Raw genomic sequence first — 27,768 nt, 5'->3', positions numbered from 1 at the left:
AAAAGAAATAAGAAAATGATTAAAATAATATCCAATGTGAGGATTTTCCCAAGATTGCTGGATGTTGTACGCTGGGAACAATTACTGAAAACCTGTGGGTTCTGTACCTCAACCTGCCCCCACCTTGCTTCCTCTTCCATATGAGTGGTTTGGAGTGAGCATGGCAAAGTCTGGCACTGAACTGAGAAGACCATTAGAGTCACCTAGATGGCAATTAAGACACAAAGGAATGGAGCCAAGTGATCTCCACTCTCCAATGAGGACGTGAGGGGCCTACAGAAAGGGGAATGATGGATCTAGGAGGGGGTCTTGTTCCTTAGGTATACTGGAGCATGCTGCAAAGGCCAGAATATGCTGCTTGACACCAGTCAGTGTTATGTAACACTTCTTTTCTGTCCTTCTGGGGTCCCACATCAGTGGCCCCTGATAGGCTGGATCCTTCCATGGGGCACATTAGCCCTGAGCAAATTGAGAGAGTAGCTTGATGTGCTGTGAGCCAATGATCATAAGAATTCAGAAATGAGCCCTTAATTATTGATATCCATTACCAAATATTGTCTGTACTCTGCTAGTTTTGGAATCAAATCCTGTACCATGTTGATTGGTGTTAAGAATGCATTCTGACCAAAGGAAGATGGCGTGATGTTTGAATTTAAAGCCAGGGTAAATTCAATCAATTAACTGTAAACGTAAGTTTTCAAGACACAAATAGCAATAATTCAGAAAATAATGAACAGAGATATAACCTTCCATCCTAAAGTAACAATATCATTGCTCACTGCAAGCAATGTCCAAGTAAACACTAATACATTGCTCTCTTGCAGTTACCTGTATGGCCCCACAGCACATTGCCAATGGACGAATATTATCAACACAATACAGAACCTATGAGTTGAATTCAGCACTCTCTTTCGACTGCAGATATGGTTTTAAACCAGTTGCTGATGGGATAAGTACATGCAACGAAGATGGCCAGTTTCATCCACCACCTACCTGTGAAAGAGGTGAAGGGCCACATTGTGAATTTGATGACAGAAAGAAATAAGAAAACTATGATAATAATATCCAATGTGAGGATTTTCCCAAGATTGCTGGATGTGGTATGCTGGGAACAATTACTGAAAACCTGTGGGTTCTGTATCTCAACCTGCCCCCACCTTGTTTCCTCTTCCATATGAGTGGTTTGGAGCGAGCATGGCAAAGTCTGGCACTGAACTGAGAAGACCATTAGAGTCACCTAGATGGCAATTAAGATACAAAGGAATGGAGCCAAGTGATCTCCACTCTCCAATGAGGATGTGAGGGTCCTACAGAAAGGGGAATGATGTATCTAGGAGGGGGTCTTGTTCCTTAGGTGTACTGGAGCATGCTGCAAAGGCCAGAATATGCTGCTTGACGCCAGACAGTGTTATGTAACACTTCTTTCCTGTCCATCTGGGGCCCCACATCAGTTGCCCCTGATAGCGTGGATCCTTCCATGGGGCACATCAGCCCTGAGCAAATTGAGAGAGTGGCTTGATGTGCTGTGAGCCAATGATCATAAGAATTCAGAAATGAGCCCATAATTATTGATATCCATTACCAAATATTGTCTGTACTCTGCTAGTTTTGGAATCAAATCCTGTACCATGTTGATTGGTGTTAAGAATGCATGCTGAAGAAAGGAGATGGCGTGATGTTTGAATTTAAAGCCAGGGAAAATCCAATCAATTAACTGGAAACATAAGTTTTCAAGACACAAATAGCAATAATTCAGAAAATAATGAACAGAGTTATATCCTTCCATCCTAAAGTAACACTATTGTTGCTCACTGCAAGCAATGTCCAAGTAAACACTAATACGTTGCTCTCTTGCAGTTACCTGTATGGCCCCACAGCGCATTGCCAATGGACGAATATTATCAACACAATACAGAGCCTATGAGTTGAATTCAGCACTCTCTTTCGACTGCAGATATGGTTTTAAACCAGTTGCTGACGGGATAAGTACATGCAACGAAGATGGCCAGTTTCATCCACCACCTACCTGTGAAAGAGGTAAGGGGCCACATTGTGAATTTGGTGACAGAAAGAAATAAGAAAATGATTAAAATAATATCCAATGTGAGGATTTTCCCAAGATTGCTGGATGTTGTACGCTGGGAACAATTACTGAAAACCTGTGGGTTCTGTACCTCAACCTGCCCTCACCTTGCTTCCTCTTCCATATGAGTGGTTTGGAGTGAGCATGGCAAAGTCTGGCACTGAACTGAGAAGACCATTAGAGTCACCTAGATGGCAATTAAGACACAAAGGAATGGAGCCAAGTGATCTCCACTCTCCAATGAGGACGTGAGGGGCCTACAGAAAGGGGAATGATGGATCTAGGAGGGGGTCTTGTTCCTTAGGTGTACTGGAGCATGCTGCAAAGGCCAGAATATGCTGCTTGACACCAGTCAGTGTTATGTAACACTTCGTTCCTGTCCTTCTGGGGTCCCACATCAGTGGCCCCTGATAGGGTGGATCCTTCCATGGGGCACATCAGCCCTGAGCAAATTGAGAGAGTAGCTTGATGTGCTGTGAGCCAATGATCATAAGAATTCAGAAATGAGCCCATAATTATTGATATCCATCAACAAATGTTGTCTGTACTCTGCTAGTTTTGGAATCAAATCCTGTACCATGTTGATTGGTGTTAAGAATGCATTCTGACCAAAGGAAGATGGCGTGATGTTTGAATTTAAAGCCAGGGTAAATTCAATCAATTAACTGGAAACGAAAGTTTTCGAAACACAAATAGTAATACAGAAAATAATGATCAAAGAAATAACCTTCCGCCCTAAAGTAACACTATTGTTGCTCACTGCAAGCAGTGTCCAAGTAAAGACTAACACAGTGCTCTCTTGCAGTTACTTGTACAGCCACACAGCGTATTGCCAATGGACAAATATTATCACAACGCAGAACCTATGAGTTGAATTCGATACTCTCTTATGAATGTTATCGTGGTTTTAAACCAGTTGGGATAAGTACATGCAAAGGAGATGGCCGTTTTCAACCACCACCTACCTGTGAAAGAGGTAAGGGGCCACATTGTGAACTTGGTGACAAAAAGAAATATGAAAATGATTAGAATAATATCCAATGTGAGGATTTTCCCAAGATTGCTGGATGTGGTACGCTGGGAACAATTACTGAAAACCTGTGGGTTCTGTATCTCAAAGTGCCCCCACCTTGTTTCCTCTTCCTCATGAGTGTGTTTGGAGTGGGCATGGCAAGACCTGGAGTTGAACTGAGAAGACCATTAGAGTCACTTGGAAGGCAAGTAAAACTCATAGGAATGGTACAAGGAGATCTCCCTTCTCCAATGAGGAAGTGAGGGGTCTTTAGAAAGGCTGCTTGATACCAAACAGAGTTATGTAATGCACCTTTCCTGTCCTTCTGATGTCCCACATTCTCACTGCATCTCCTCCAGGTAAGGAGGACCATATTCCTGGTGATGTTTTCCTCATCTACCACTGTCCTTCCTTGGAATGTTTTGTGCTGGGAAAATTACCTGAGGGGAATGTAGGAAAGGTTGAAAGTTCCGTATTTCACATTCATTTCACCATGGAGATCATATTCGGGGCAATATGGTCTCATCTGCAGTGGAGCTAAGCTCATTTTTACAGGATTTAACATAAGACATAACAGGCAAGGAAACGTGTGGTTGGAGTACACATGGGGATATAAAGATCTTTTAAAGCTGACATAAGTTGCAATGTTACTGCTCAAGTTGTTCACTGATTAGCTGATTAATGTGCCCAGATATTTGGATGCTTGCAGTTGCTGGTGTGAAAAGTGAAGGTGCTACACAATAGTCAGCAAATGAAATTGCTATGAATGGCTATATATCTGAGGAGTCAACAAGACAGTTTGTTAAGCTTTACTGGCGTGGCAGAGCAGAGCAGCATCAAGGGAATTACATGCAGTTCTCTGCTCTCAGTATCCCCTTATTGTAATTATATCATATTAGATATCAAAAACCATTGAGCAACAGTTGGTCAGCTTTTTAGAAAGCAAAGAACTGCAGCATGATACCAAAATTAAGACAGATGTCTCCGTCTGCCGACTGAATATATAAGCTAGAAATGAATTGGTCGTGATTGAACTGAGCTTAGCCAGCTGGATCTCATAAAGTATGAGTTGCTGAATTGAGGCTGCTAATCATGTCCAATCAGGGAGTCCTGGCTGAGTAGTACAAACAGGGGTTTTAGGAGGTTCTGCTCACTCTCTGAGCGAGCTGTTTCAGTGTCATGTATTATGCATTTGTAAATAAAGGGTGACTTGGTGAGGGGATACTGGCCTTTGTGGATTTATTTCAGAAAGAACTGGAACTTTTAGGAATATCAGTTTTGGAGGCTGCAGTTGTGCAGATGCAGTATTTGGACTGATTGTACTCGGGGTGATAAATGTATTGAAATTAAATTGTTCATGGGATTTGCTGTTGCTGGCTAAACCAGAATTTATTGCCTTTCCTTAATTGTATAGAACGGGATCTGAGAGCCAATCACATAAGGGCTAGAGCAGTTAGGAGTGGTAGATGTCCTTTCCTAAAGGAAGATAGTGAAGCAGATTCCTTTCGTTTTTAACAACAGTGTTTACCTGTTTATCATTAGATAACTTTTAATTCCAGGTTTTAATTGACTGCAAATTTCATGATTTGCCATGATGGAATTTGGACCAATTTCCCCAAACCAGTCACCTGGCTTTCTAATTATCAAGTGCCAACATTACCAACATATTCATGCTCCGCCTTGTCAGCCCCAATGGCAGGCCAGAAAACTGAGAGAAATCCCATCACAGGAAATGTGGATGACCCTGACCATGATTTGGTGACAATCAAGCAATTCTCTGTACTGTCAGGATGTGGTCCTCTTAAGAGATGGTGTCCCATGGTATTCCATGGAGGGTATTGGCCCTTCTAGTTCAGTAATGCCTCCTGCAAGGATTACACCAAGCCAGGACTGGCAGCCTTAAATGTGAGATTGCGGTGCCACTGTCAACAGGCCCTGAGGTAGTGATGGGAGGGCGGTTGTTGAGGGTAATACAAGTATTTCTCTGACAGTGGCCCTGATATTGTGAATCCTTCCAATGGGAACATCAGCCCTGAGCAAATTGAGGGAGTGGCTTGATGTGTCATGAGCTAACGATCCTAATAGTTCATAAATGAGCCCATACTTATTGCTATCAGTCAACAAATGTCATCTGTACTCTGCTGGCTTGGGAATCAAATCCCTTAACCATGTTGATTAGTGTCAAGAATGCATTCTGACCAAAGGACGATGACGTGATGTTTGAATTTAAAGCCAGGGAAAATCCAATCAAATAAATGTAAACGTAAGTTTTCAAGACACAAATAGCAATAATTCAGAAAATAATGAACAGAGTTATAACCTTCCATCCTGAAGCAACAATATAATTGCTCACTGCAAGCAATGTCCAAGTAAACACTAATACATTGCTCTCTTGCAGCTACTTGTACGGCCCCGTATAATATTAAAAATGGCAAAATAACTTCAGCACAATCCACGGTCTATGAGTTGAATTCAGCACTTTCTTTCGAATGCAATTATGGTTTTAAACCAGTTGCTGACGGGATAAGTACATGCAACGAAGATGGCCAGTTTCATCCACCACCTACCTGTGAAAGAGGTAAGGGGTCACATTGTGAACTTGATGACAGAAAGAAATAAGAAAATAATGAGAATAATATCCAATGTGAGGATTTTCCCAAGATTGCTGGATGTTGTACGCTGGGAACAATTACTGAAAACCTGTGGGTTCTGTATCTCAACCTGCCCCCACCTTGTTTCCTCTTCCATATGAGTGGTTTGGAGTGAGCATGGCAAAGTCTGGCACTGAACTGAGAAGACCATTAGAGTCACCTAGATGGCAATTAAGATACAAAGGAATGGAGCCAAGTGATCTCCACTCTCCAATGAGGGTGTAGGTGTCTGTAGAATGAGGAATGATGGATCTGGGAGAGGGTATTGTGCGTTAGGTGTACTGGAGCATGTTGCGGACACCAAAGTATGCTGCTTGACACCAGACAGTGTTGTGTAACGCCCCTTTTCTTTCCTTCTGTGGTCCTCACTGCACCTCCTCCAGGTGAGAAGGAGCATATTCCTGCTGATGCTTTCCTCATCTACCTATGAACTTCCATGCTTGCTTGGAGTGATTGTCTGCTTCCATATGTTTGTGAGAGATCACCCCATTGCATCCCAGCAGCTGCATGAGCTGAACTTCCAGGTTAGAAGATGAGACTGTAGACAACTTGATTGCTGGTTGCTGCGTGTAATGCAGTCTCAAAACTGCAAATGCAACTGAGCATCGCTGCAACACGCTATGATTCCCTTAAGCAGAAACACAGACGAGAAGGTAATGTCATTTACTCACCAAGTCTCCCTAGCCAACTGATTGAGAAAGGCAGAGGTTGGTTCGGCATTGGCGTTTTCTAGATTGAGCCACTGGAGAAGTCCTCTATTTAGATTCCCAAACAAAAATATTGCCAACATCTCACCAAAGAATAAGGGGTCTGATCTTGCCATGTAGACTTGAAGACCCTGAGAACCACATTCCCAGCAGACTGTTTGCAGACCAATTCTCCAGAACTGGTCCATACAGTGAAAAAGCTGAAACACTATTCAGGAGTGAATCTGGCTGAATGAGCATATTTTCCGTCCCTGGCAAATGTCAGACTAAATTGAAAAGTGTTGCCTTCCGATTTCTCAGTAGAGCACTGGCGTTACTGGAGAAAACTAGACACTTTCAGAATCAAAACAATTGGTAGCAAACTGCCCTGTGACTGCTAAAAATCACTGAGGCAGTAACCTGAAAACATGGGAGGGGAAGTTGAAAATTGCACATTTCACACTTGTTGCATCATGGATATAATATAAGGAGGAAAATGTTGTCATCCACAGCTGAGCTAAGTTCATTTTTACAGCATGTTATGTAGAGGTGACAGGCAAAGAGACACTTTATTGGAATATACACTGGCATGTAAAGGATGTTGAAGAGTGAAATAAATTGCCTTATTTGCCTCTTTTTTAATTAGTTCCCCTCTAACGCTGTTCATAAGTCAGCTAGATGTCAGGCTTGTGATGCAGTGACACCAGGAGCACATGTTAAATTCAAAAACCAATTAGGGGAACAATGAAGGTCCTACCTTCTCAAACTCACTTCTTGTCTAAGGCATGGTGACCTTCAGTTTGGACCACTACCAGTCGTCTGTCTCTCTCTCTCTCTCTCTCTCTCTCTCTCTCTCTCTGTCTACTGACAGAGCGACCTAATGGTGCTCTGTGACTACAGCAGCTTTACCTTTGTGGGTCAGTTATCTCATGTGGCTAGTTTGTGATGCAGAGTGATGCCAGCAGCATGGGTTCAATTCCTACTCCAAGTGAAGTTACCATGAAGGTCCTGCCTTCTGAATCTCACCTCCCACCGGAATTGCAGTGTCCTCAGGTTAAACTCACCACCAGTTGTCCCTCTCAAATGTGAGAGCAAACATTTGAGACTTTGGTAACATTATCTTTAGATGAAAGTGCCCAAGCATTTAGTGTTTGCATTTGCTAGTCTGAAATTCAATGATGGTAAATAATACTGTCACTAAGTCCACATTGTTGTAGTAGATTTACTTCTGTGCAATCAAGAGGATAGTTTGTAAAGATTAGATTAGATTAGATTAGATTACCTACAGTGTTGGAACAGGCCCTTCGGCCCAACAAGTCCACACCACCCCTTGAAGAATCCCACCCAGATCCATCCCCCTATAGCCCACACACCCATGAACACTATGGGCAATTTAGCATGGCCAATCCACCTAGCCTGCACATCTTTGGACTGTGGGAGGAAACCGGAGCACCCGGAGGAAACCCACGCAGACACAGGGAGAATGTGCAAACTCCACACAGATAGTCGCCCAAGGCTGGAATCAAACCTGGGTCCCTGGTGCTGTGAGGCTGCAGTGCTAACCACTGAGCCACTGTGCCACCTGATTTATTGATATGGCAGACCAGAGCACCATCAAGGGGAATTACATATAATTCTCTGCTTTGAGTATTCCCTAATCAGCATCAACTTAGCTATCATAGAGATCAACAGCAATTGGGCAGACTTTTAGATAACAAACATTTCCAACAAACTGATGAAAGTAAGACACACCTTCCTCTGCCAACTGAATAGATAAACCAGAAAGGAATTAATTGGAATTTTCGGATATCACTTTTGGAGAAAAACTGAACTGTGGATGCTGTAAATCAGGAACAAAAACAGAAGTTGTTGGAAAAGCTAAGCAGATCTGGCAACATCTGTGAAGAAAAAAATCAGAGTTAATGTTTCAGGTCTAGTGACCCTTCCTCAGAACTGTTTTTGGAGGCTGTGGTTCACTAGATGGACTATTTAAGTAGATTATTTCTGGGCGATTATATTTATTCAAATTCACTTGTTCATGGGATATGGGAACTGCTGGCTAGGCCAGCATATATTGCTCATCCTTAAATGTACGGAGGGCCTGAGAACATAAGAATGTAAGAAAAAAGGGCAGAAGTAGGTGATTCAAGCCTCCTCCACCATTCAATACAATCATAGCTGATCTCATCACAGCCTTAGCACTACTTTCTTGCCCGCTCTCCATAATTCTTTAGCCCATGATGCTTCAAAAATCTGTGCATCTCCTTCTTGAATTTACTCAATATCCCAGTATCCACCACATTCTGGAAGTGTTACTTCCATAAATTCATGACGCTTTGAGGGAAGTAATTTCTCTTCATGTAGGAACAAATTACTGCTGATGCTGAAATGGTTCAAATCTAGATGAAGAGTCACCTAGATCAAAACATTAGCTTGTTGTCGCTCTATCAATGCTCTCTGACACACTGTGATCTCCAGCATTTGTTATTTTTGATCATTTCTCTTCATTTCTGTTTTAAATCTGAAATCTTTATCCTAAACCCATGACTTTTCGTTCTAGATTGTACAGCATGGGGAGATATCCTCTCTACATCTACTTTGACAATCCCCTTTATCATTGTATATGTGTCAATTAGATCTCCCCTAATTCATTTAAACTCCAGAAGGTACAGGCATAACCTCCTCAGTGTCTCTTCAAATAACCATCTCTGGAATCAAAATACTGAAACTTCTCTGAACTGCCTCCAATGCAACTCCACCCATTTTCAGGTAAGGGGAACAAAATTGTATGAAATGTTCCAGGTGAAATCTCTCTGATGTCTCGTACAGTTGCTTCAACACTTCCCTGCTTTAATACACTTTTCATTTAACAATAAATGCCAAAATTCCATTTTTCTTCCTTATAACCTCCTGTACCTGAATACTAGTTTCCTGCAATTAATACACAAGGGCACCCGGATCTTTCTCTGCACCAAAGTGTTCTGAAGTTTCTTTCCATTTAGACAATAAGTTGCCTCTGTATTCCTCTAACCAAAATGGATAGCCTCACACTTACCAATGTTAAACATCATCTGCCAAAGTTTGGCCCATTCACCTAACCTATCTGTATCCATTTGTAAATTTCTTATTCTTTCATTGTAACTTACCTTCCTACCTATTTTAGTATCATCTGCAAATTTGGCTGTCGAACTTTACATCCCTGAATTCAAATAATTAATGTAAATTGTCAATGGGTGGGGCTTGAGGACTGATCCTTGTGACACCCCACAAGTTACATCTTGCTAACCAGTAAAGAAAAATTATTTCAACTGTCTGATTTCTGTCGATTAGCTAGTCCTCCATCCAAGCTAATAAATGGCCCCTAATTGCATGTGTTCTTAGTAAGTGTAATTAGCCTTTTGTGTGGCACCTTATCAAATGCCTTCTGGAAGACCAGATATACTGCATCTACAGGACCCCATTGGTGATATTGCTTCTTACACATTCAAATAATTCTAGCAATAGTTTACATGACTTACCCTTCATAAAACCATGCTGACCCTAATAGTTTGCATTTTGACTTTTCCGTTATTACTTCCTTACTTGCATTCAATCCCAATAGTTTTCTTAGATATTTTTCTCGCATCCTGCTGATTGTTCTAAGTTCCTCCTTTTCTATAATTTCTGCATTATCTGTTACCATTGGAATGATATTTGTGCCGCCAATGTGAATAATTAAGATATTGATTAAGTGGCTCTACCATTTCTGCATTCCCCACTGTTGACTCCCCAATCTCATCCTCCAAGTGACCAACATTGCTTTAGCTACTCTCTTCCCTTTTATATAGTTATAGAAGCTTTTACTCTTTTTATAGTTTGCACTAGTTTTCTTTCATAATTTACCTTTGCTCAATTTATCATTTTGTGGTTAACACTGTGTTGATCTATGAAAGTTTCCCAATTTTTGAGCCTGCAACTGGCATTTGCAATGTGGCATGCCTTAGTTTTCATCTTTATATTATCTTCAGCTTCTGTGCTAAGCCATGGAGTGATGTTTTCTTCACTCTGCCCCACTCTCATAATCTTCTTTTCTGGAGTTTATTTCAGTTGCGAGCAGCTAAATATTTCCTTTAACATCTGCCACCACTCATTAACTGCCCCTCCTTTTAGTGTTTCTGCCCAGTTCAATCCGCATGCTTACATAGTAATTTGTGTTGAATTCCAGAACACTAATACGTGACTCTAGTTCCTCAGCCTCCAATTGAATTTGAAATTGATTTTGCAATGATTACCCTTACTTTAAGGATCATTTACAGTGAGATTATTAGTCAATCCCAACTCATTACTCAGTACCAAATCTAGAATTACTAACTGCCTGATTGGTTCCAAAGCATACTGCTCCAAGAAACTACCTCTGATACCTTCAATAAGCTCCACAAGAGACTACCTTTATCAATTTGATGAATTCAATCTATATGCATATTTAAACCTCTCCTCATTACTGCTGTACCTTTCTTACAAGTCCCTAATATTTCCTGGTTCATAGTGTACCCCACTGCAGGGGACCTTTAGATTACTCCCATGAGGGATTTCTTTCCCATACCATTTATTATTTCTACCCAGACTGATTTTATGACTTCACCTCCAGCACTGATTTTGTTTCTCACTGCAGTATTAATCTTTTCCTTCACGATAATGCTTCGCCACGTCCTTTTCCTTCCTGCTTATCCTTCAGAAACACTGACTATTTTTGAATACCCAGTTCCCAGACCTGGTCTCCCTGCAACATCATCCCAGCAACAGCCATCTAATCAAACCCATTTGTCGTCATTTGCACTGTTGACTCATTAATTTTGTTCTCAATGCTTTGAGCCCTCAGATAAAAACCTTTAAGTTTGTTCTATTACAAATTTCCCTATTCTTGTATGATTCCTTGGTGCTGTCTGATGGTCATACGTTCTTTTCCTTCCTTTTATTTTCTGGTAACAATCAGCTTCATCACTAAGAGGCGCTCATGCCTCTTATTTATCTTTGATATTCTAATTTTCAATGTGACTGAACCCTTCTTCCCACCAATTGCTTTAAAACCCTGTCTACAGCCCTAGCTATATGATTCGTCAGGATTCTGGTCCAGGAATGATTCAGGTGGAACCCATCACATCAGAACAGCTTCCTAGTTGCACAGTACTGGTGCCAACGCCCCATGAATTCGAACCCGTTTCTCCCCATCCAGTCTTTGAGCTGCACATTTATCTTTTTTATCATATTGACCCTGTGCCAGTTAACTCATGGCTCAGGTAGTAATCTAGAGTCTTTTGGGTCTGCTTTTTAATTGAATCCCTATTTGTGCATATTTCCTCTAGAATCTTTTAAGCCAACCACATTGCTATCAGCCTGGAGTCACATGTAGTCCAGTCTAGAAAATGACAGCAGATTTCCTTCCTTAAGGACATTGTTTGACCAAATGGGTTTTTCTTTTTATAGGACAATCGACAGTGGTAACATGTTGGAGATTAGGTTAGCTTTAAATTCCAGATTTTTTTTATTGAATGCAAATTTCACTATTTGGCACTGGTGGGATTTGGACCAATTTCCCCTATGCATTAGCCAAGGTTTCTAGATTACTTGTCCAGTGTTTTAAATACAGGAGGATATAGATGGATTGGTCAGATGAACTAATCAGTGGTAAATGAATTCAATCTGGATCAGTGCGAGGTGATGCACTTGGGCCGGACAAACAAAGCAAAGGAATACACAATGAATGTTAGGATCATGGGAAGCACTGAAGATCTGAGGGACTTTGTTGTGCACATCCACCAGTCCCTTAATGTAGTTGAACAGGTAGATAAATAGGGTAAGAAGGTATGTGGGATATGAACATAGAACATAGAACAATACAGCACAGTACAGGCGCTTCGGCTCACGATGTTGTGAAAAAGTTTACCCTAAAATTAAGGTCTATCTAACCTCCACCGCTACCTTATACTATCATCCATATGCCCATCTAATAGCTTCTTAAATGCTCCTAATGAGGCCAACTACACTGCCCTCTCCAGCAATGCATTCCACACCCCTACCACTCTCTGAGTAAAGAACCTACCTCTGACGTCTCCCTGATATCCACCTCCTTTCAGATTAAAACTATGACCCCTCATAAAAGCTACCTCTGCCCTAGGAGAAAGTCGCTGGCTGTCAACTCTGTCTATACCTCTGATCATTTTGTACAACTCTATCAAGTCACCTCTCATCCTTTGTCATTCTAAAGAGAAAAGCCCTAGCTCTCTCAACCTTTCCTCATAAGACCTTCCCTCCATTCCAGGCAACATCCTGGTAAATCTCCTCTGCACTTTTTAAAGGCTTCCATATCTTTCCTGTAATGAGGTGACCAGAACTGGACACAATCCTCCAGATGTGGCCAAACCAGGCTTTAGTATATCTGGAGCATAACTTCACGGTTCGTGAACTCAACCCCTCTATTAGTGAAAGCTAACACATCATACACCTTCTTAACAACTCTATCCACCTGGGTGGCAGCTCTCGGAACTGTGAACATGAGCCCCAAGGTCCCTCTGCTCCTTCACATTGCCAAGAATCTTTCCGTTAACCCTCTATTCTGCTTTCAAGTTTGTCCTTCCAAAATGAATCACCTCACACTTTTCAGGGCTAAACTCCATCTGCCACTTCTCAGCCCAGCTCTGCATCCTGTCAATGTCCCTTTGTAACCTAGGACAGCCCTCCACACTGTCCACAACGTGACCCACCTTCGTATCGTCTGCGAACTTGCTAATCCACCCTTCCACATCCAAATCATTTACAAAAATCACAAGTAGAAGAGGACCTCAAACAGATCCTTGAAATGTTCATTTATTAGCCAAAGCATTGAGGTAGAGACGCTTACACTGGAACTGTATAAAACATTGGTTAGGGTATCGTGTACAGTTCTGGAAGCTACATTACAGCGGGGATATGATTGCACTGGAGAGGGTGGACTGGAGACTATGAATAGCGTTGAATATACTTTGGTTGTTTTCCTTGGAGCAGAGGAGACTGAGTGAGCATTTGATTGAGATGTATAAAATTATGAGAGGCATAGATAGGGTAGATAGGATGAAACATTTTCCCTCGGTGAATGGAACAATGACTGAGGGAAATAAATTTAAGGCGTGATGTAGATGGTTCACAGGAGATGTGAGGAAAGATCATTTCTCCCAGAGGGAGGTAGTAATCTGGAACTCACGGCCTGTAAAGGTGGCCAAGGTGGAAACCCTCATAACATTTAAGAAGTATTTAGATGTGCACCTGCAATGCCAAGACATACAAGACGAAGGCCTAGTGCTGGCAAGTGAGAATACAATAGTAAGTTTTAACCAATGCAGAGCTAATGGACCTAAGGGGGCTGTGTTGTGGACCTCTCCGACCCTATGACAGTACAGCTATACCACTGTCTCTCCCTCTTAGCCCCAGTGACAGGATAAAAAAAAAATGGGAGCAATCCAAGCACAGCAACTTTGAATGGCCATAAACAGAATTTGGTGGGAATCAGGAAAATCACTACCCAATGTCTGGACATGGACCTTTTAAGATGCTATCACATGGAGGTCTAGAAGCTCTTTGGCCCAGTAATGTCTCCAGTGGTCACAGCTGGCAATCCACCAAACCTGCAGCAACAGCTTTGGGATTTTGCTTGATCAACCAATTCAGAAATGTAATGACACTTAGAGCCATTCAGCATGGCAATCAGCACGGCAACAGTCCATGCCCAATGTAATCCCAAACTAAGCTAGCCCCATCTGCCTCCTCCTGTCAGGTATCTCACTGAATGTTTCCTATTCATACATTTATCTAAGTGTCTTTTAAACACTATAACAGTGCCCGCATCCAACACTTCCTCATCTCTGGAACAGGTAGCACTTGAACCCAGGCCCGATTGGCTGACCGATCTCTTTACTGGCGAGTTTTGAGAAGATTTGTAGCTCAGGTTGAGTAACTCACATCCAGATCTCTTTACTGTATAATTCTCTGATTCCACAAACTATGGGACAGATGATTACAACTGTTTGCAAAACACTTCACTTGAGCATCACTTCACCCACTTTCTGCTGTCCTTCCCTGCTTCCAGTGTTCACGATAACGTAGGAGCAGAATATGCAACTTGACTGCGTCCCTTTCCTGAGTGTTTAATGCAAAGACATAGCACAGCAATATGATCCAACTGCAACTGGAAGAGCTGCCTTCTCCTCAGCCACATAACCTCACAGAGAAGAAGGAATGGCCACTGAGATACAGCTGCATAATGATGTAAACCATCACTTTGAGTCTTAACTTCAGCCAGCAAAGATTTATTCCAACCAATTCTAGGGGCAAGTTTCCCCCTGGTTCCACAGGAAGATATGAGAAAAAATACAAAGGTTTTTAGCATAGTTTATAATGCTTAACTTGGTACCAAGTTTCAATCTCAGCCTTGGATCTGCTGCTTTCTGTGATGCTTCAGTCTTTAGCAACCCCTTTTCCCATTGGTCTTTGCAACGATGGATGAGTTTTATAATTGAAAAGAAGCATAACTGCCACTGAGACTATTCTGCACATTAATTTTTAACCCATTAATGTTAATGCCCCATCCCTAAGTTAGTCCCTCTTGTTGGCTCTGCTCCAGCCCTCTGAGCCAGGAAGACCATGTATCTAGAAGATGTCCAGGGATTCTTCTGATCACTCCTTAGCTATGTCACATTCCTGAGCCTTTATTTTACACCACTTATGGTATGACCTGTATCCTAATGATACACTTAAACCTGTATTACTTAAAACTACAGGGAAGCCCCTCTAAGTACAGGACACACCTTCTCTTGACCACTACGTTGGCCAGCTCCTAATCCTGATTTTGCCACCTTCATTCCTACACTTCATGAAGCAATGCAAAATGATTAACAATTTTGCTGTTACTAACAAGAGTTGATGCATATTCAAGGATAGCTTTGTAAGTTAAAGCTTGAGTTTCACAAATCCTACCACCCAATGATGGTCTTAATCTCCTCAGTGTCCTTCATAAATACCCACTTCTTCTGCTACACCTGTAGTAATGCAAGGAGATTTGGCAATGACCTTGAAGTAAAATAGAATCTTGAGTGGGGCACCTTCACAGATTTTTGTCTATATAACTAAAATACCTCTGATTAATTGTTACACAGTGTTTTGCCTTATAAATGTTGATTTCTAGCTGGCATTAATTACTTGATGATACAATTGGCCTCAGTTGTGTTAAACTCACCAATTTCCTTAGGATCATGATGCATCGCAGAGCACTCAGTACCACATCTTGATGGATGGTGCACCCCTTCAATTTAGTTCCCATTGAGCTGTCTCCTTCTGAATCTGCATAGAAATAGGCCATTCAGCCCATTGAGACTGCTCCAACATTTAATACGATCATGCCTGATTTATCATTTCAAAACCGACAACCCTTTACACCATTATTAATCAAATATGTATCAGCCTCTACTTTAAATATACTCAAAGATTCAGCTTCCACAGTCATCTAGAATAGAGAATTACAAATATTCACAACCTTCTGAGGAAAAACATCTCTCTTTGCCTTGATTCTCAAATGAAGTCCCCCTTAATTTCCAGTTATGCCTCTTGATTCGAAAACTCCCAACTCTTGGAAACATCTTACCTGTATCTACCTTGTGGATCCCTTTAAGTATTTTGTAGCTTTCACTGAGACCACATTTCATTCTCTGATCCCCTAGAGAATACAGGCTCAGTTAACCCAATCTTTGATCATAGGTCAGTCCTGCCATCCCATGAATAAGTCTGATGAACTTTTGTTGTGTGCATTTCCTCGATAGCAATAGTATCTTTCTTGAGATTAGGAGCCAAATCTGAACAGAGTCTTCCAGATACAGTCTAACCTAGCTCCTATGCAATTAAAGCAAGATGTCACTACTCTCGTATTCAAGTCATCTTGTGATATAGGCTAACATTCCATTAACCTTCCTAATAACTTGCTGCACCTACATGTCAGCCTTTTGACCTACTGATACTCAAGCTCCTTTGCAATTCTGCACTTTTCAACTTCTTACTGTTTACTAAAAGCTCTGCCTACCAAAGTGGATTATCTCTCATGATGTTCAATCAATCGTTCCCATTCACGAAGCCTCCTGGTAAAATTTTACATCTACCACATGCGCACATATCCCTGCTTAGCTTTATAAGACTTGCAAATTGGAAATATTACATCTGGTTCCCATGTCCACATCATTGATAACTGGATCCCCATTAGTGATCTTTGCATTACTCTACAAGTCCTAGTAAGGCAACGTGAGAAGGCCCATTTATTCTGTTTTCTGCTTTTTAGTCAAATCATAATCCAAGGCAGTACTTTGCCTTGTAAACCAAGAATGGTTAGCGAAATGGACAATCTCCTGTTTGGGACATAATCAAAAGCCTTCTGAAAATCTAATATTCAACAATTGGCTCCCTTTTTAACAATTCAGTTAATAGCATCCCAAAAAACACCAACAATTTGATAAAGATGATTTTTAATTCACAAATCCTGCTGACTATGCCCAGTCAGATCATTTTTATCCAGATATCTACTCATCACACCCTTTGTGATAGATTCTAGTTAAATTCCCTACTCTAGATGTAATGATGATGGGTCCGTACTTCTCTGTTTTTTAACCCCTTGCTCCTTTCCTAAATAGAAGAGTGAAATTTACAAGCTTCCAATCTGCTGGAATCACTCCAGAATCTGTGCATTTTTGCAAATTATTACCAAAGCATTCGAAAATCTTGATGATCACCTTGGTCAACACTCTGGGCCATTGATGATGAAGCCCTGGGGATTTGTTAACTTTCAGCCTCGTTAATTTCTCCGAAAAACTTCTTACTAACCCTAATTTCCTTTACATCCGTATTGTTCATAGTCACTTGGATCTAATTTCTGGAAGATTTCTTGCATCTTCATCAGTGAAAGTAGACAAAAGCAGTCATTTGGCTTTTGTGACATTTCTCTATTCCCCATTATAAATGCTGCTGACTCTGTTTTCAATGGACATGCACTCACCTTGGCCAAACATTTTCTTTTTCTGTATCTGCAAAAGCTTTTACAGTCCATTTTGCAAGATTGCATTTGTAATCTGTTCTCCCTCTCCCTAGTTAGGTGTTTGCTATTGACCGACACTCAGAGCTGAAAGGGTTTTTTTTTGTGCTGTAGACCTCTACGATTCTATAATTCCAAGTGGAATGTAGTAGTTCTTCCATTGCAGATCCAGGGACTGAGGGAGATACATCCCTCACCTTCCTGGACCTCTCAGTCTCCATCTCAGGTAACCAGCTAGAAACTGATTTCCATTTCAAGCCCACTGACTCCCACAGCTACCTAGAATACACCTCCTCTCACCCACCCTCCTGCAAAAATTCCATCCCCTATTCCCAATTCCTCCACCTCTGCCGCATCTTCTCCCAGGATGAGGCATTCCACTCTCACACATCCCAGATGTTCATGTTCTTCAAGGACCGCAACTTTCGCCCCCGCAGTGGTCGAGAATGCCCTTGACCGCATCTCCTCCATTTCCCGCAACACATCCCTCACACCCTGCCCCTGCCACAACCGCCCCAAGAGGATCCCCCTCGTTCTTACATACCACCCCACCAACCTCCGGATACAACGCATCATCCTCCAACACTTCCGCCATCCTCAACCCGACCCCACCACCCAAGACATTTTTCCATCCCCACCATTATCTACCTTCCAGAGAGACCACTCTCTCCATGACTCCCCTGTCCACTCCACACTCCCCTCCAACCCACCACACCCGGCACCTTCCCCTGCAACTGCAAGAAGTTCTACACTTGCCCCCACACCTCCTCCCTCACCCCCAACCCAGGCCCCAAGATGACTTTCCATATTAAGCAGATGTTCACCTGCACATCTGCCAATGTGGTATACCATATCCACTGCACCCGGTGTGGCTTCCTCTACATTGGGGAAACCAAGTATATTCAAACTCTATGCTTGGGGACCACTTTGCAGAACACCTCCGCTCGTTTCGCAATCAACAACTGCACCTCCCAGTCGCGTAACATTTTAACTCGCCCTCCCATTTCTCAGGCGATATGTCCATCATGGGCCTCCTGCAGTGCCACAATGATGCCACCCGAAGATTGCAGGAACAGCAACTCATATTCCACTTGGGAACCTGCAGCCCAATGGTATCAATGTGGACTTCACAAGCTCCAAAATCTCCCCTTCCGCCATGGCATCCCAAAACCAGCCCAACCTGCCCCCGCCTCCCTAACCTGTTCCTCCTCTCACCCATCCCCTCCTCCCACCCCAAGCCGCACCTCCATTTCCTATCTACTAACCTCATCCCGCCTCCTTGACCTGTCCGTCTTCCCTGGACTGACCTATCCCCTCCCTACCTCCCCACCTATACTCTCCTCTCCACCGATCTTCTTTTCTCTTCATCTTCGGTCCGCCTCCCCCTCTCTCCCTATTTATTCCAGAACCCTCTCGCCATCCCCCTCTCTGCTGAAGGGTCTCAGCCTGAAATGTCAGCTTTTGTGCTCCTGAGATGCTGCTTGGCCTGCTGTGTTCATCCAGCTTCACACTTTGTTATCTGAGATACATGATGGTGTTGGGTTCTCTTTGACTGGGGCAGTACATTTGCCATACTCACCTATGCTATCAGCTAAATGTCAGGCTGCAGAGTAAGCTAAAAGAAAAGCATTCCCTTCGTGCCTTCTCCCAGCAGAATGACAGTCGCATTTGGCAAACATAAACAAACTCATTCATAATCAAACCAACTTCCAGCAAGATGGCTTGTTATTGCTATAGTTGTGTTCATCATTGGAGACAGTAACCTAAAATTTACATGATGGGACATGGATTGTTGCACATTTCACCCTAATTTTGCTGACCCGAATTTTGCTGTCCGCACCTAAATATTTATTGATGTTTCCAGAATTTTAGATATAAATATCAGGAAGAGTCAGGTTTTATGCCTGAAATAGTGTCATAGAGTGTTTATATCATGAGGAAAGGCCCTTTGGCCCATCATGCTCACAACAGTCATTAATCATCTATCTATTCTAACCCCATTTCCAACACCTGGTTTGTAGCTTTGTCTTTCCGTGCCGTTTCAATTGCTTATTTAATTAGTTCTTAAATGTCTTAAGGGCTCCTGTCTTTACCAGCTTTTCAGGCACTGAGTTCCAGATTCCCACCACCCTCAAGTTTTCTTCAAGTCCTCTCTGAATGTCCTGTTCCTTACCTTAAAATTGTGCCCTGATTATGGATCTTTTGACTAAAAGAATTTTTCTCCTAATTATCCGATATATACTCCTCTTAACTTTATACACCTCAGTTGGGTTCCCCTCGGCTTTCTGTGCACTGAGGAAAACAACCCGAGCCTATCTAGTTTCTCTTCGTAGCTGAATGACTTCAACACACAACATCCTGGTGAATCTCTTCTGCGTTGTCTCCAGTCCAATCACTTCCTTCAAATATTCCTTTTCCTAGCAGTTGGATGTTTATTGGAGTTCTACATATCTGCCATGTGACTATTATTGGCAGATTTATTTGGCTGATCAGAGTTTGGACCTTGGGAGACTGTGGATGTCTTGCGCTGTTGCTGGTGTATCCATGCTCAGATAACTGTTCTGTGATCAATCCCTCATCATGTTCCTCTCTCTGTTGTACGCATATGATGTTTTATGTATAGTTGAAAAGACAGTATATTCAAACTCTATGTAATCATTTCTAATTCTCAACACAGATCCAGGCAGAGGCTTAATTTCAATACAAGACAAGCTTAAAGACATTGTTGCATTGGGAAAACAAATGGTTGAGGAGAAAGAAAGGAGCATCAAATTAGAACAGGCACTTTTCACACATGAAACAGCAAATCTTCAAAACTTGGAAAGGATTCTGCAAAACATTGAACAACTTGTTGGCTACATTAATAATGGTTCTCAAATTTGTTAAATCTTGTCTTTCATGTTACTCAATCTGAAAATATCCAGGGTGTTCACAAATGCCAAACTGGCTCTATTCAAGTAATTTCAGTTGCAGTAAACCTCAGTTTTATTTTTTAATTGTCTTGTATTTACTTGCATTTTGGGATTTTTACTCCCATTTTCTGCACCAATCACTTTGAGCAGGCGGTGAGGAAAGGCAAAGTGTTGATTGTTTTTTAAAAGAAAGTGAATAAGGAAAATAAAATCTCACCTGGACCTAGACTTAAGTTTCATGTACATTTCTGGGAAGGTACCTCTCTTCTGACCTGCTTTCATTGGAGAGACAATAACACAGGTCAATTTTAATGGTTGACCTTCATTTAAATTCTGTAGGATAATTGACAAACAAGTGGAAAATGACACAGCCCAGAGGCTGACCATTTATGCAACAAATGTGCAATTTTACTTTCTCAGCTGTCTTGTGGAAGTCTTGTGTTGGAAAGTGAACTGGAAGAATCAAAGGTAAGGAAAGACTACATATGCAGGATCCAGAGGAATATCATATGTAGAAAAAGACCCCACAGGCTAGTTATTGGTGGAAACCCTGTTCAGAAGAATTGTGAATGATGAGATCCTGCTACTTGGTGCAGGCACAGTGGGCTGAATGGCCTACTACTAATATCTAATATTTTCGTGATTCTATGAACTCTAATCATGATATTGACACTTTTTTGATTGGTAATGGGATCAGGTATCACAGGCAGAAGGCAGGAAAATGGGGTTAAGAAACATATGAGCCATAATTGAATATAGAGCAGACTCGAAGGGCTAAATCACCTAAATCTGCTCCTGTATCTTAGGGTGTTATAGTCTTATGGGCAAATATCTCAGAGCTTTGATTGCATCCCACCAGGCTACATTGGAGAGAAAGGATTAATAGCACCCATCAGACATAACATGGTTGATGAGTGCAAGTTGTTTTCTCTACAAATGTAAGTAATGCACAATTCATTATCCTGTCTTGGTAATTGATTCATATGTCATACGAAGAGTGTTCCTTAGCTTTATTTCTGACAGGCAGGAGAAAATATTTCAGAAACTTGGATACAGAAAACCACTGAATCAAATATTTCAAAACAAAATCTTGTGAAGGCAGTGAAGTCTAACTAAGCTCCACGAAATAAAAAATGCAGGCAAGTCATTAAAAATGCAATTTGTGTAATCCAACCAAGACATTATATTGATGTACCAAAGTCTGGTTTAATTATTTTTTTGTTGTGATACAAAAACAATGTTATTTGGTAGTAACTACTGCTTTGTATGTTCACATTGCTACAAATTAAAATAAGAATTTGTGGCTGGCACCCTCTCGTCAGGTGTTCATTCTGTCTTTGAAGAGATTGAAGAAGCATGCATAAATGACACAAATATTGGGTAGAATATTGCATCCTGTTTATTCTTTTTACAATTACATTTCAGGCAGTATAATCACATTCTAATCATAGATTACTTGCTAGAATGACTATGAGTGTTTATTTAAGCCAGTCTTGAAACTGCTTTGTGGAGAAGCTATTGTACTTATTGAGTCCCATCTTCCCTTTGATTTGGAAAACATGTTACACCATTTTCAGACTTGGTGATGCTGAATTTACCACCTTCTCCTGAAGCACAACTAGTGTGAGTTAAGATAATAAAATGTGAGGCTGGATGAACACAGCAGGCCAAGCAGCATCTCAGGAGCACAAAAGCTGACGTTTCGGGCCTAGACCCTGCATCAGAGAGGGGGATGGGGAGAGGGAACTGGAATAAATAGGGAGAGAGGGGGAGGCGGACCGAAGATGGAGAGTAAAGAAGATAGGTGGAGAGAGTATAGGTGGGGAGGTAGGGAGGGGATAGGTCAGTCCAGGGAAGACGGACAGGTCAAGGAGGTGGGATGAGGTTAGTAGGTAGATGGGGGTGCGGCTTGGGGTGGGAGGAAGGGATGGGTGAGAGGAAGAACCGGTCAGGGAGGCAGAGACAGGTTGGACTGGTTTTGGGATGCAGTGGGTGGGGGGGAAGAGCTGGGCTGGTTGTGTGGTGCAGTGGGGGGAGGGGGCGAACTGGGCTGGTTTAGGGATGCAGTTGGGGAAGGGGAGATTTTGAAACTGGTGAAGTCCACATTGATACCATTAGACTACAGGGTTCCCAGGCAGAATATGAATTGCTGTTCCTGCAACCTTCGGGTGGCATCATTGTGGCACTGCAGGAGGCCCATGATGGACATGTCATCTAGAGAATGGGAGGGGGAGTGGAAATGGTTTGCGACTGGGGGATGCAGTTGTTTGTTGCGAACTGAGCGGAGGTGTTCTGCAAAGCGGTCTCCAAGCCTCCGCTTGGTTTCCCCAATGTAGAGGAAGCCACACCGGGTACAGTGGATGCAGTATACCACATTGGCAGATGTGCAGGTGAACCTCTGCTTAATGTGGAATGTCATCTTGGGGCCTGGGATGGGGGTGAGGGAGGAGGTGTGGGGGCAAGTGTAGCATTTCCTGCGGTTGCAGGGGAAGGTGCCGGGTGTGGTGGGGTTGGAGGGCAGTGTGGAGCGAACAAGGGAGTCACGGAGAGAGTGGTCTCTCCAGAAAGCAGACAGGGGTGGGGATGGAAAAATGTCTTGGGTGGTGGGGTCGGATTGTAGATGGCGGAAGTGTCGGAGGATGATGCGTTGTATCCGGAGGTTGGTAGGGTGGTGTGTGAGAACGAGGGGGATAGTGTGAATTAATTCAGCTTGCTTGAAGAGACACCTTGTTGAAAGTGCATGATCATCAAGCTTCACGTATTCAGGAAGGAGACATCACATCTAAAGTGAGAGCATAGTTTGGAATTTGGATACAGCGTAGGAGTTTAGTGCAGAGGGGAGAAGGTGCTTTTTGCGTGCCTTTTTTGGCTCATAGTTCATAAGGCTTTCTTAAACAAGATAAATTAAAGCCCAGGGGCCAGCACAAAAAGAAAATGATATCAGAGGAAAACCTGTTCATTGGTTGGTAATCTGACTATCTATTATAACTTACGTTCATATTGAAGGTAAGTAGGAGAAATATTTACAAATTACAAACTAAAGTACCAGTAGGAAACTTTTAAAACAAATTAAGAACTAATAAAAAGAGATGCAGGACCAGGTAATGTGTTGTAACTGCATAATGTGGGAACTGGTGGATCCCATCATGGTTCATACTGACCACAGCCGTAGCCCGATGTTGGTTGCTTGAAGAACGGTGACTCAGAGCTCATGAGCCGGTATCTGAACTTTAAACACAGAGACATGTCAGGTAGGGGGAAGAGTTATGTGGATACTGCGTTCAGGATGCAGTCATTGAATCTCAACAGTGCAGAAAGAGACCATTCGGCCTATTGATGCCACACCAATCCTCTAAAGAGCATTTCATCCAGACCCAGGCCCCCATGCCATTCCCATAACTGCACATTTACCATGGTCAATCCACCTAACCCGCACAGCTTTGGCTTGGGAAGAAACCAGAGCACCTGGAAGAAACTTACACAGCCACAAGGTGAATGTGCAAACACCAGTTAATGAAGCTGGCATCAAACCTGGGTCTTTAGTGCTGTGAGGCAGCAGTGCTAGCCACTCAGCTGCCTCATAGATTAACCACTTTGAGTTTGGTCAGTTGTCAAAGACAGGAGGATGTGACTATCAGCAAAGCAAGTAGAGGGATCCAGGAGGTAATGCAGAAGAAGCCTCAGTCCTTGAGCTGTCCTAGCAGGTTTGAGATTCTTGCTTCCTGTGTGGAGGAGAGGCTATAGGGAGGGTGACAAAACTGACAAAAGCACTATGGTACAGGGAGTCATTCAAGCTGGGAAAAAAGAAAGGTAATTGTAATCAGGGATTGTATAATCAAGGGAATAGACAATTTTCTGTGTGGTCAGGAGTGAGAGTCCTAAGGACTGTCTGGTTCCTGGGTTAGAACATAGAACATAGAACATAGAACAGTACAGCACAGAACAGGCCCTTCAGCCCACAATGTTGTGCCGACCATTGATCCTCATGTATGCACCCTCAAATTTCTGTGACCATATGCATGTCCAGCAGTCTCTTAAATGACCCCAATGACCTTGCTTCCACAACTGCTGCTGGCAATGCATTCCATGCTCTCACAACTCTCTGCGTAAAGAACCTGCCTCTGACATCCCCTCTATACTTTCCACCAACCAGCTTAAAACTATGACCCCTCGTGCTAGCCATTTCTGCCCTGGGAAATAGTCTCTGGCTATCAACTCTATCTATGCCTCTCATTATCTTGTATACCTCAATTAGGTCCCCTCTCCTCCTCCTTTGCTCCAATGAAAAGAGACCGAGCTCAGTCAACCTTTCTTCATAAGATAAGCCCTCCAGTCCAGGCAGCATCCTGGTAAAGCTCCTCTGAACCCTCTCCAAAGCATCCACATCTTTCCTATAATAGGGCGCCCAGAACTGGACGCAGTATTCCAAGTGCGGTCTAACCAAAGTTTTAGAGCTGCAACAAGATCTCACGACTCTTAAACTCAATCCCCCTGTTAATGAAAGCCAAAACACCATATGCTTTCTTAACAACCCTGTCCACTTGGGTGGCCATTTTAAGGGATCTATGTATCTGCACACCAAGATCCCTCTGTTCCTCCATGCTGCCAAGAATCCTATCCTTAATCCTGTACTCAGCTTTCAAATTCGACCTTCCAAAATGCATCACTTCGCATTTATCCAGGTTGAACTCCATCTGCCACCTCTCAGCCCATCTCTGCATCCTGTCAATGTCCCGCTGCAGCCTACAACAGCCCTCTACACTGTCAACGACACCTCCGACCTTTGTGTCGTCTGCAAACTTGCTGACCCATCCTTCAATCCCCTCATCCAAGTCATTAATAAAAATTACAAACAGTAGAGGCCCAAGGACAGAGCCCTGTGGAACCCCACTCACCACTGACTTCCAGGCAGAATATTTTCCTTCTACTACCACTCGCTGTCTTCTGTTGGCCAGCCAATTCTGTATCCAAGCAGCTAAGTTCCCCTGTATCCCATTCCTCCTAACCTTCTGAATGAGCCTACCATGGGGAACCTTATCAAATGCCTTACTGAAGTCCATATACACCACATCCACAGCTCGACCCTCATCAACTTTTCTAGTCACATCCTCAAAAAACTCGATACGGTTTGTAAGGCATGACCTACCCCTCACAAAGCCGTGTTGACTGTATTTGATCAAGCCATGCTCTTCCAGATGGTCATAAATCTTATCCCTCAGAATCCTTTCTAACACCTTGCAGACGACAGACGTGAGACTTACTGGTCTGTAATTGCTGGGGATTTCCCTATTTCCTTTCTTGAAGAGAGGAATTACATTTGCCTCTTTCCGGTCCTCAGGTACGACTCCAGTGGAGAGCGAGGATGCAAAGATCTTCGCAAGTGGTGAAGCAATTGCATTTCTCGCTTCCCAAAGCAGCCGAGGACAAATCTGGTCCGGGCCTGGCGACTTGTCAATCTTAATGTTTGACAAAATTTTCAGCACATCAGCTTCGTCTATCTCTATCCATTCCAGCATGCACACCTGCTCTTCAAAGGTTTCATTCACTACAAAGTTGGTTTCTTTCGTAAAGACAGAAGCAAAAAAAACTCATTTAGGGCTTCCCCTACCTCCTTAGGCTCCACACACAAGTTCCCTATGCTATCCCTGATCGGCCCTACTCTTTCTTTGACCATTCTCTTATTCCTCACATAAGTGTAAAATGCCTTTGTGTTCATCTGCATTGCGGAGATATTTGGAATGGGAGGGGAAAGATCCAGTAGTTGTAGTTCACGTTGGTACCAACGATAGAGATGCAAAAAGGAAAGAGGTTCTGCTGAGGAAATACAAGCAATTATAGGTGTTAATTAGATCGCAGAACCATTTACACTAAATAGTACTGGGGAGTGAAGAGTTTTGGGTCCAGTTGCACAGAAAATTGTGGAAAAGGTTGAAGGTGAGGAAGGTTGAAGGGAAATTATTAAAGTTTCCACAAGTAGGAGGACACAGACGATAGAAAGGGTCGGCATCTAACTTCAGGTGTAGCAGATGAGGAACTGAGGACATTGTTAATAGGTTTGCAGATGACACAAAATTAGTAGCAGTGTTGAGGAATTAGGAAGCTCCAGAAGGACTTGGACAGGTGAGGAGAGAAGGCAAGTGAGTGGCAGATGTAATATAAAATAATTTCAGCCTCATATCTCACCCAAGCGTCATTATGGCTGAGAACCCATTAGAACATTGAAACAGATTGCCACAGAGAAAATATGACTTGATTGACAGCTAATGATCTGAGATACTTTCTGTTAATTGCACAATGTTTATTTACATAAGACAAAGAGCTTTCTAATGTTTGTAATTTCTGCTATTGGCATTTTCAAGTGTCCGGATGATTAACTTTTTATGGGCCGTTGCAAAAACCGATATTTTTTTCAGAAAGTGGTTATTAACAAGTGACTTTTAAAAAATACATTTTCACATAATCTACTGACAACTAAAGGTTTACTGGTACTGTATTGAATATATTGTGGATAATAGGCATTTATTTGCCTGGAACTTTGAGTATAAGGGACCATGGGGTTGGTTGGAAGGGCAGAGCTTGGCTTCGAGGCTACATGGGCAAGAACTTTTGAACATACCTTTCAAAAAGTTCTCTCATCCAGAGAATGGTTCACAATTCAGAATTAAAAGCTGGCCCAACTCAATGAGAATTGCTGAAGACTAGGAAATACCTATTCCCACAATGGAGCTGAGCAGGTCAGGGCTGCAGGATGAGGACTCATGACTAACACTAGTCTACATCCTTAAGTCACACTGTTCAAAAATGGAATATGGGCAGGAATCTCAGCACCTGGGACCATGTGCCATTTTTACACCATAACAACGTGTTCTCAGCTCTTTGAAAGTCCAGCCTGCGGTAGGAAAGACCAAACCTGTAATATACTTCAGATCTCTTTATTTTCACAAGATTGACACTCAGACATGAGGTATCACAACAGAGAAATTACAACTTACTATAAGTAAATGAAAATATCCATAGGTTTTGCACTCTGTTTACATCTGTGAAAACATTGCAAATTGAATCAAGTACTTCTTTCATCATTCTTGGAGCTTAAACCAAGCATTTATTGTGTGGCCATCTTCCAATGGTATCAAAAGAAGCAGTTCAAACTGGTGACCTGACATGGTAGAGGGTTCAGAGTTGATATTGAGAGGGTGTGGAGGAGGTGTGGGGGACTTTAGGATAGGAACAGGATACAAGAGAGCAATGATGACAGATCTTAAATGAAACTGTGAAAAGATTCACAATTCCTTATATGATTCCTGACCCTAGGGAAATGGCAGTCGTCATGGAAATTAAAATTTG

General features: G+C 42.4%; 1 protein-coding gene across 3 annotated transcripts in view; it reads left to right on the top strand.

Annotated features, from left to right (window-relative positions):
• LOC125462903 (sushi, von Willebrand factor type A, EGF and pentraxin domain-containing protein 1-like) overlaps positions 1-21,734 on the top strand; it is a 57,426-nt gene extending 35,692 nt beyond the window's left edge. For 2 of the 3 annotated variants that reach the window (XM_048553397.2, XM_048553394.2), the window contains 6 exons: positions 825-1,004; positions 1,858-2,037; positions 2,889-3,059; positions 5,494-5,673; positions 8,993-9,201; positions 20,190-20,335. In XM_048553397.2, the coding sequence (XP_048409354.1) occupies positions 825-1,004; positions 1,858-2,037; positions 2,889-3,059; positions 5,494-5,673; positions 8,993-9,201; positions 20,190-20,207 (938 nt within the window). In that variant the 3' untranslated portion in view covers positions 20,208-20,335. Of the gene's footprint in view, positions 1-824; positions 1,005-1,857; positions 2,038-2,888; positions 3,060-5,493; positions 5,674-8,992; positions 9,202-20,189 lie in introns of all 3 variants that reach the window. The other variant, XM_048553395.2, reaches the window with a different exon arrangement.
• The last annotated feature ends 6,034 nt before the right edge of the window (positions 21,735-27,768 follow it).

This window comes from Stegostoma tigrinum, chromosome 21, assembly GCF_030684315.1.
Source record: "Stegostoma tigrinum isolate sSteTig4 chromosome 21, sSteTig4.hap1, whole genome shotgun sequence".
Lineage (NCBI taxonomy): Eukaryota > Metazoa > Chordata > Chondrichthyes > Orectolobiformes > Stegostomatidae > Stegostoma > Stegostoma tigrinum.
This window is presented reverse-complemented; position numbering and strand designations above follow the sequence as displayed.